The 10,525-nt window shown below is 41.1% G+C and overlaps 2 protein-coding genes across 2 annotated transcripts in view; both read right to left on the bottom strand.

Moving 5' to 3' along the window:
- LOC109964953 (ras association domain-containing protein 5-like) overlaps nt 1–4,575 on the bottom strand; it is a 12,443-nt gene extending 7,868 nt beyond the window's left edge. Inside the window, exon 1 of the mRNA XM_020608582.1 lies at nt 3,170–4,575. Within this exon, the coding sequence (XP_020464238.1) occupies nt 3,170–3,707 (538 nt within the window). The 5' untranslated portion in view covers nt 3,708–4,575. The remainder of the gene's footprint in view (nt 1–3,169) is intronic.
- An 87-nt stretch (nt 4,576–4,662) lies between these two features.
- On the bottom strand, nt 4,663–9,694 carry LOC109965049 (apoptosis facilitator Bcl-2-like protein 14). Its single transcript, XM_020608781.1, has 7 exons — nt 9,551–9,694; nt 8,004–8,406; nt 6,745–6,852; nt 6,501–6,568; nt 5,971–6,129; nt 5,327–5,440; nt 4,663–5,235 (listed from the first exon to the last, which is right to left on the bottom strand). The coding sequence occupies exons 2-7, from the start codon at nt 8,395–8,397 to the stop codon at nt 5,194–5,196; spliced, it is 885 nt and encodes a 294-aa protein (XP_020464437.1). The 5' UTR covers nt 8,398–8,406; nt 9,551–9,694; the 3' UTR covers nt 4,663–5,193.
- Nucleotides 9,695–10,525: the final 831 nt, after the last annotated feature.

Genomic DNA, 10,525 nt, shown 5'->3' with positions numbered 1-10,525 from the left:
CGACGCTCAGTTGTTTAGGCTCCTACAGAATCCAGGTGTTGATCGATGTGGATCCACAAACTGGACAAAACCCTCCTCCTCCATGGTGTTTCTGCTCGTGCTCAGGTCTACACCAGTCCCTCCCTCCCTCCACAGATACTGACCCCCATTTGTTCCTGTGTCAGCTGCCGTCCCATTGTTTGTTCAGTCGCTGTGACAGTTTGGCTCCACAAGAGAAGAAACACACTCAAACCACCACAACTAAATGCCTAATCCTAACCCTAACCAAGTCCAACCTGAGCCTAAAACCAAATCTTAACCCTCAAAGAACCCCTTGAAGGTGTGTGAGAAAGTGAGGACCGACCAGAATGTCCTCAAGGTATAAAAATCTAACTGATCCTCACAAGGACAGCCAGTCAAGTAGACACATGCAGACTGTCCGGTGGAGTTTCAATCAGCTTCAGTATTTCTCACACTGGGTCAAACTGAGCCTCAAATGCCAAACCCCACCACCAACACCTCAACTAACTATGAAACAACCACCTGAATAATTCAAGCATGTGCTCATTTTTGTTTTCTTTACTTTGACATAAATAGCATCAACCAATACAAGGACCCTGGTTTTACTGCTGTCAAGTGACTACACTATCTGTATCAGTGAGGCTAGGCTGGACAACAGAAACAGCTCACGGCACAGTTTGACTACAGCCTCCAAAATGACCCTACAGTTGGACCGACACCTCTCTGAAGCAGTGTGAACACAAACTGACCTTTCATGAAGCAGGGTTTATTACAGGACCACTGTGTTAGACTGCATTAGGTTTAGCTAGGTGTTGCTAATAAACTGACAGCTGGCTGAATATTAGCAGTGTTCTGTGTAATGAAAGTTACAGCCTTGAACATGTTAGACAGGACATATTGACCATTTTAATATTCTGAGAACGATAAGTTTGCACTGAGAGTAGCGCCTCAGGTTGAAGAACTATCCCTCTGGGGAAAAGTGCTTGTGTCTGTTTCTCTTTCTTTATATCAAAATAACAGAGGACAGATGGAAATGAAGCTGTAGTCGCCTGCAGATGCTACCAGGGAGCTATATCTACCAACCCACAACCAATAAACACACAGGCGGTGTATCTGTGCAACACTAAACCCTCTCAGACAAAGAGCTCCTGCTTTCTGTGAAGGTTTCTGTTACTTCACCTCGAAAAGAAAGGGACAAAAGACGAGAGAGGCACAGTGAGAGTGAGAGGGAGAGTCTTTCAGGATCGGCCTTTATCGAGTGTCATCTGACCCACTTTGAGACAGAAAACACACTGAAATGTGAACAACACCTACAGATGGGTGACAAATGGAATAAACTCCCATAAAGTGAACAACAGACTCTCCAGAACAGCTTCGGTGCTTCGCTGCTGGAGCCCACTGAAAACATGACGTCTTTACAATGTAGGCTGCATCCTAATGCAAGCCGGGTCAGCATCAGAGGAATCTGTGCTGCATTACAAATTAATTTTTAAAAGAAATAACTGAACAAAACTGCATTTGTTGCTCTAATAGTTGATAGGTGACTGTTTGTGTGTGTTAATAAGTGACCCAGTAACCGAGCTGGGCCCTCATTGTGACTCGTTTGACCTCTACAAGTTTGTTTTATTTTGTCTAAAATCACATTTTGTCCTTTTGAGGAGGTCGTCACTCAGGTCGCTGACATCTGGATGCAGTAGCAGGTCTTCAGCAGGCTTACTGAGTGGCAATCAACTGTACAGAAACATCAGCCAATGCTGACTCACACAAACATGCACATGTAAAATCCATCAGCACTGCTGATGGGAAACGCTGAGCCCACAGAGCAGGGCAATTATCTCTGAGTGTAATGAGGTTAAAAAGCTAAATGGACAGATGCTTTTGTGTCTGTCGGTTGTGTTGTCTTCGCTATATGAGCATCAGCTGCTGTCTTGTTGCTGTGAGAGCTTTAGGTTTAAATAAAACAGATTCAAACTGATATTAAAATCAGACCAAGTGAGTTTTCTGGTTTACATCTATAGCTCTTAACCTGGACCTACAAGTACACACACAACCCTGGCCCTGGAAATACAAACTGGACAAAAACACTGGTCCTTAGATTCTCTTATTTTACACGTCTGTTTTTACTATTTCTATTGTACCACAGACAGAAGTGGACACAGAGGGAGGTCCAGAGTTTGCGCTTGATGACACACAGGCTTGTTTCCCTTTACACCTGAACTGGTCCGTCTGCATGCCGACTGCATTCCAGCTGCTGGGCTGCGTTCAGAGCCCTGCCTGTTTATGTCAACAAGGCAATCAAATGTTTACTATGCATAAGAGTGACACCCACAGATATTAATGCCACATTCATTGTAGTTGTTTGACTTCTTGACATTACTGACCCAGTGAGCCCTCTGGTTCAGTTTTGACACTATGAATCCAAAAATCTTCAGGGTACTTCATTAAGTTCTATTTATTGAAAAGGTCTCAAAAATCAATCAAATGCGATGTGATGTCTTCATATTTTGTTTCCTAAAACTCACAGTTACTCACTTTACAGCTTTATAAATGTGAACATCGGCAGGTCCTCACACTTCTTTTGCAAATTCGTTATTTGCTTTGTAGAAAATATTTATTGGTTAAACTTTATATTTAATTATGAAACTGTGTTTTCAATAGTTGAGGCAACTGGATGCGGAGTCTGAAGGGGTTAGATGAAAATTCACAACAACCAAAATGCCAAAAATATTCAACTTATAAATGATAAAATCTCTCATCTGCGAAGCTTGAACCAGTATGTGTTGGACATTTGTTTAAAAATGCTTTAAACACCTGATACTTCAAAACAACTGGATGAATGCTGTCAATCCACTTTGATTAACTGATGTTTCAGCACTAAAAAGACACATCTACGCCAATAAAGAAATATTTGCCAGATCTAAGTGTGATTGGGTATTTTTATGCTTATCTATTTCAGATTTATTATAAAATGATGACTGTCTGTTGAAGGCTGTGTTTGGATATCTGGCATCAAATGGTCACATTTAATGTTGCTGCCACACCCTGTTTATTTAATTCACTCACAGAAAACGTATCTGTTCCAGACACAACCTGACGCCCAGGTCAGTTTTAAAGTTCTTGCCTCTAACCCACACACACACACACATACACACACCATCGGCACACTCACCTGCACAGGTGATGCAGTGCTGGAAGATGTAGTTGCAGCACGCATCACACCAGGCGTTCTCGCCTTTGGGCACGAAGCAGTGTCCCTCCCCGGACTCCTCCTTCACCCTGGGGTCCCTCTCCCCAGGGGAGAAGATGGTCCTCACATCTGGGGGTCTGAACCCCTTCTTCCTGCTCCGCGGAGGCCCCCCTCCGTGACCCTCCACCCCAGCAGGTTCTGGCTTGTCGTTCCTCCTCTCGGGGATCGGTAAACTCTCCAGCGGTTTCACCTCCAGGTGCCCTCTCTCGCTCCAAGCCGCCTCCAGGCTCTCCAGACTGGCAGGTTGAGGAGACGCATTCCGCCGGACAACTCTAACCACCACCCCGCCTTTGGAGTTCCGCATCTTGGCACCCGGCGGCGGCCACGTACGCTCCGGTGCCCCGCTCAGTGTGCCCGGGGATTTGTTGATATGGAGAGCCCGCACGGTTAACAGAGAGTCATCCGTGACTGCGTAGCGTGTGGGGGCGTATTTCCGACCCTGGTTCACGGCGTTAAACATTACGCACACTGTTTCTACTCCGCTGTTTTACCAGGCGGCGACGACGGGCAGCTGAGTTGCGACGTCATTGTTAACACCGACTGAGGACCCGTGTCCTCCTGCTGCCCGTGTTTGTCGGTGAGCAGGTTGAGGCAGTCCCAGGTGTGCAGGGGAACGGGTTGGATCTCATTTCACCGGGAGAAATCAAACAGCAGAGACGCTCCAAACCCCGTTTACAAAAATGTTCATTTCAAGTTTCTTTTATTGTCAGGAAACATTACCAACACCTTAACCCTTCTTCAGTAACTCACCGGATTCATGGGACTATATTTTTCATTTCCGCATGCATCGCAGTTATTACAAGCACACATTACATAAATTATAACATTTAGGCTATTTCCAGGCGGCATATTGCTTCCTTAGTGGCCCAAAATATGGTTTCTTCTGCGGTCCAATCCCAAATTGCACAGCTCAAAATTAAATAATTTTGTCAATTATTTATATGCCGAAGTTATCAGAGTGAATGTAATCATTTGGCAGAGGATTAAAACAGCAAAATAACGTTTTTTAAAATAAAAACTATAAACCATCACATTTTTACAATTAGGTTCACGTCCCAGTTTCTTCTCGCCTCACGGGGGCGCTGTTGATTCACAGCTGAACAGCAAAATCTGCTCTGGCAGTTGAAGGGAAGAAGATGTGAAGCAAGTCTTTAGATTATTGTAAGAATGCACTCGACAAAGAGGTTAAGTCTAACAATTGAGTTAGTTCTATTATGGGATGGTTTCTCCACGTACACGGAGACTTCCCTTTGCAGCCTTGTACTTAACTTTTCTTGTGATAAATATTACTGATACATGTGGCCTTGCTATATCAATTAATGTTTAACTATTCCCAAAGTCAAACACAAAGTAAATTAAACCATAAAGATTCAGAAATGAATAAAAACACAGAGCAAGAATCACTTAATATGATCAGAGGTTTAAAAGCCACTGAATATGGCTTATTTTTAATCATATCTTAATTTATATGTAACAAATTCAGATGGCACATTTTTTTAAAACTTCAGCATCATAGGGCAACACCTCAGTGCTGCATCGAAGCTAAATATTTTCTATTTTAAAAGTGCAAGTGCTAGACGGTAATTAAGAAAACATGTATTACATTTATGTTTAACCAAATTAAAACAAGATTTAAAACATACCTCTGAAACACAAGCGGTTAAGTTTAAAATAGGAATAGGAATCAAATCACATTACATCACTTCTAAAAATCAAGAAAACCTGAATACAAAGAGTTGCTTACGGAGGGGTTTATGTAAACTGATTTGACACAATGCAAAACTAGTGTCCTGAGTCTCACTTTGTTCCTCACACGGCATTTGAAGCCTCCGAGAGCTCCCGAACTCCCCAGCAGGAGGTTAGTGCCCTTTAGTCAAACTGCAGTTCGTGTTAGCAGCTCCTGAGGGTGCAGGTGAGCTGCTGAGCTGGAAACCACTTCTTTATCTTCACTGGACGTCGTCCTCATCATCACTTTTAAAGGCTGCTTCCTGTGCAGGCAAAAGAGGAAAATATTCAAGCAATTTTAAAAGGTTGATGGGTTTTACAGCTTATTTAAAGAAGGTATTATCTGCCACGTACATATCCGCCCTGCTGCTGTGCCCAGGAGGAAAAGTGTTCACTCAGATATCTGGCTCCGTAGCCGAGCAGTCTGTTCATGGGCAGCGTGTCCATGGCCGACAGACGAGTTGTGGCCTGTCAGGAAACAGAAACAATTTCAGCAAAGCCAAAGAAGGCACTGAAGGAAGCTGTGGACTCCTGTACATACTGCACGTGTATGGAATGAACATGAATGGTCACGGTCAGACATGGCAGACCAATATATATGGCTAAATGCTAAAGAACTGAGGACCGACTTCACTGTTCCAACGAATCTTTACACATATAATCAGAGGTTTTTCAAATGAAAGTGAATGTAAAATAAATGTGAAACCTCCTTGTCTCTCCACTGAAACCTGTTGCTGATACATTTTTACTAAAATTAAGGATCTGAATATCTAATATCCAACATTTCTTAGCAGACTGACAATTATTTGTGGCCCCTCCTCGAAATTTAACTGGTTTCACACCCCAAAAAGACAAAATGACAGGTTTTGCTTCCTCATAAATGTTAAAATGAACACACAAAGGGGGGTTCAAGCACCTGCAGCCACCCACATCATCGTGGTCTCTGTTTCCCTCCCTTTTACTTATGGTATAATACATCGACATGAAGCTACTCTCACCTCACAGGTGACGGCGATCTGCGTTTTAGGTGATGCATGTGGCCCTGGAGAGTCAGGGTAGGGTGACCTGAGGCCCATCCTCCCGAGAAGGGCACTTATTAGCGTCTTGAAGAAGGTGTAGTTCCAAATCTCTCGGGCTAGATCCATGTCTTTTAACTGCTGTTAGAGACAAGAAACATGAACCAGATTTTATTTATCCACTTCACACACTAGAATGGGTGTTTTTAAAGTGCATGCTGTGAGAAAAGAGAGTTTATCATAAAAGGTAATACATTATAATTTACAATGAGGTTCATTACTGCAGCACATGCACATGTAGTAGCTGACAAACCCGTTTCACATGTTAAGAGCTGCACAAAGCTGTAAAAAAGGTGTGAACTCTAGACCTAACAGATATGGTGCAACATGGTTGTGCTGTACAGGGCATGATGTGTGGAAGCTTAAATCTAGTCAGAAATAACATGATGTTATATAAACAGCTTCCAGACTCATTACACATTCAGGAATGTTTTCACATCAGTGTTTCAAACCTCCTCGTTCAGTCTGTCTCCACTGTCCCTCAGCAGCAGACCGATCATCCGCTCCACATTGGGATCATCTAGACAACCAGACACATGTCATCAGTCAGCAGCCATGATGCAAGAAAACCAAACTGCTCAGGCAACTAATAAGTCATGAATGCATATCAAGATTTAATACGTTGTTTGATTTAATATGTCATTTGTTCTGATGTTATGAAGTCCACCACCCTGCAGGGAGGAAACCAGGACTTACCCGTTGGTCCATCTTCCTCTACATCTGGAGGAGTGAACGGGATTTCATCTGCGATCTCTGCCACTCTTCTGGCCACCTCTTCCAGCAACTTTTCTTCTTTATTTTCATCTAAAAGATAAATTAACACACAAAGAAAATGGTATGAGGGCATGAACACACACACACGTTAGAAAAATACAGCTACAAGTCCAAGCCTGCATCGTTCCTGATGGATTTCCCAATCACATTGTGAAAAAAATCCACACGGTCACGAGACCTGACTCAGAGTCTGATAGGTGACTCACCTGCTGAGAGGAAAGTCAAGTCAACAGGAAGAGTCTGCAGCTGCGCCTTTGGATTTCTACCTAACAAGGTCAAACTTTACTTGCAGATCGGCAAAGGTACAAAATCCGTCCATGATGATTTAGCAGGTCACAATTTACTGAGAAATGAATGTCATGCAAGTGATTCACAAATCCTTTAGCTCAAACAACTTAAAGAACACTTGTTTATTTATTTATTTATTTTTGAAAACAAGTGTCGGTGCAGCTCTAATACTATTAATGCATAGCGGATTTATGTTTTACATATATTACACATTATATAAAACAGGATATTGTATTTATAATTCATACTTATACTGTGTCATATATGGTGCACTAATGGCTGCTGGATATCTGGATTTCTTTCATCAGGCTGCACTTAATTATTTTAATTATCTGTTTTGTGATTATTTTGTGGTTCTCATCACACTAATTTAATCTAATCTAATGTGATCTTATTTTGGCCACACTTATTTTTACAGGCCTGTTAATTCCAGTCTACTTAAAGGAATCATATAATTGGTACTAGTTACAGGTGACATCAGAGAGTGATCAAATGATAGACTTCCAGTTATTTGTAAATGCTAAGCTAGCACAGATCTGACGCTTTTATCCAGAGGACAGCGGGTGAGCAACACATGTGAAGCGTGAAATGTGCCTACAAACCAGGGACGGGCATTTCAAGCTAAAATGCTATTTGATCTTCGTTGGGAATTATTTGACAGTTCTTTGAAGATCATGGAACCCCCCCAGGGATCATTCAAATCCATTTCAAATATTCCGAGTTAAACCAGATGTACAGTAGTTTGCAGTTCTTATCAGAGCTGCAACAATCATTCGATTAATCCACTGATCGATCAACAGAAATCTGATCTATTTCATACTCAAATAACCGTTCGAGTCTCTACTCTGGGGAGGTGTGACAGGAGGATTTCTGAGGGTACATCTAAGACTCACCCTCTTTAAAATCACCACATCTGTCGTCAACATCATGTTCCTCCCCTGCTATTTGCTGTGGTTCTTCTTCTGTCTGAGGTTTGATGCATTTTAAAATGTGCCAGAGACGTCTCCATCCCTTCTTCTTCTTTTTCTTCTTGTCTGCTGTCTCCGTTTCAGTCTCAGCTAGAGGCTGAGATGGAGCTGTCACGTTTGTATCTGTGTTACCATTTCCTACAACCAGTCCGTCCTGTGTACGTGACTCAGTGGCCCGTTCCCCCCGTCTCCTCTGTGCATAGGCCATAAGGAGTCTGAACTCTGGCAGGTCCTTTTTGCCTGAGGAAGGGTCACTGTCTGTGCTGCTTTTGTCATTGTGGATCGAGGAGTTGCTGGTTTCCACATGCCCATTCGCCATGTTGGTTTACTGTTAGTAAAGAAAACACAGAGAGTTACAGTAAACTCAAAATCACAAATTTGTAGCTAAATAGTTGATAAATGTGAATGTGTTTGTACCATCAGAACGATCATCTCTTGTTCACTAGTCAACACCAGTAAACAGCATATTTACATCTATTCATCCTGATTGTGTTGTGCATGCCTTAATAATTTTGTAATACACATTTCCATACCTTCTTTCTACCTCTTTACCAGTTTGTATTAAGTATTTTGTTATATTTAGGATTGTGACCAACTGTTAAACAAATTCCTTGTGTGTAACATACTTGGCCAATAAAGGTGATTATCCTTATTTTTATCCGTGATTAATAAATTAGTCATTTTGTCTCTGATAGATGCCCACTGCATTTCCAGAGAGCTTCAATGTGCTGACTCACTTTATTATGATATAAAATCAGAGAAAAGCAGAAAATCCCCACATTGGAGGAGCAGGAACAAGAAGAGGTTTGGAGTTTCAGCTTGATAAACAATTCAAACAGGCAATTGTGTTGATTAAATTATCTGTTGATTGACTAACATGTTTCATCTCTAACTTACATTGTACTGTTTGCATTTTACAGTCCAATACCTGTATATTAAACATTTTAACAGGCTGCTCTCAAAATTTATTGGTCTATATAATTGTAAAACGTCTTAATCACCACTGACCGGTGTTGGACATGTCGAGACAAGTTGACACAGCAATACAGCAAGAACTCTGATAATAAAACACAGACTTTGAAACGGTTTAAGGCCAATTTAACGCCAAGTTAAAGCTACTACTGTTGGACTCTAACACGCCAACATTGGTAAAGACAGACGTTACAAATGTCACTGTTGTTTAATTGTAACGATGACCCATATCCGTGAGGAACAGGGTTTAATACCACGTAAGCTCCTGTTTTAAAGTAGGAACTCGACTTCGTAAAAAGCATTAATGACAATACACCGAAGAAACAAAACTCGCCTTAAACACTAGAAACATTAGTTAAGACAGTTAGTTCTGTTTTTATCTAGTTAAACAACTTTTTTCTTAGTTATGGTAACTTTTAAAACTGCCCCAAAACACTTCTACCCTACTTTTTAGTAGTACTTTATGAAATATATAAAAACATAAAATCAAATGTACTTACGGTTCAACAAGTCAAAAAAGGCTAATTAAAGTATCAAAACAAACTCCTAGGTCGTTTAATTCTTTCAGATAAATGACCCTCAGCTTCTGTGTGCTGCATTATATCCGCCTGGCTTGCGTCATGTGACGTTTATGATACGTCATGACGTTGCACCATCATGCGTTCCCGTCAGATTTTAAGTATTTTAAAAATCGGTAGCCTACAGAAATTAAAACGTTGAGCTAAAATAAGATCACAGGAAGAGCTGAGGAAGACGGAAGACAGTTATTTTTCTTTCATGTCCTTTTTTTCTTTCATCAGACAACAAGTTGCAAACTGAAAAAAACTCAACTGGAGCAGGTTTTTAAGTCGAAGACGTTTCACCTCTCATCCAAGAGGCTTCATCAGTTCTTGGATGAGAGGTGAAACGTCTTTGACCTAGAAACCTAGTCCATCTGATTTTTTTCAGCTTACCTGGATGACTGAGAATCTGCCCTGACAACAACAAGTTGCAAAAGTGAAAGTAAAACTATACTATAAGCTAATGACAGTGCAAAAAGGTTTCTGTTGGGGTTTATTTTATCCATAACAATAAGGTTAGTCAGTGTTCTAGTTGTACAACCTGGCCTTTTATGTCATGATGCTGCTCAAATTTGTCTTTATTTTATTTCCCATAAACATTTTTGAAGCAACTGTCCATAAACTTATCACAAAGTAGTGAATGGAAAGTTTTGTAAAGATAGAAACATCCAGAAACTCTTATGGAAACTAAAACCTGCTTTGGTTCAGTCCCAGAATAGTTATTTACCATCAAACAATGTTATTTATGGTACTGGGCTATGACCAGAAAGAATGGAAATTGTAATCAGAAACAGTAGAAAGAGGAATTTTATAACTTTGCTGATATTTCAACATGTTCAACATGACTCATAGTTTATTGACTCACCAGAGAAGTTTGTGTGTCAAACATTTATCAAAACAAAGCAAGAGAAAACA

Source organism: Monopterus albus, unplaced genomic scaffold (assembly GCF_001952655.1).
Source record: "Monopterus albus unplaced genomic scaffold, M_albus_1.0 scaffold94.1, whole genome shotgun sequence".
NCBI classification, from domain to species: domain Eukaryota; kingdom Metazoa; phylum Chordata; class Actinopteri; order Synbranchiformes; family Synbranchidae; genus Monopterus; species Monopterus albus.
Note: the sequence above shows the minus strand (reverse complement) of the source record. Positions and strands in the feature narration are given on the sequence as shown.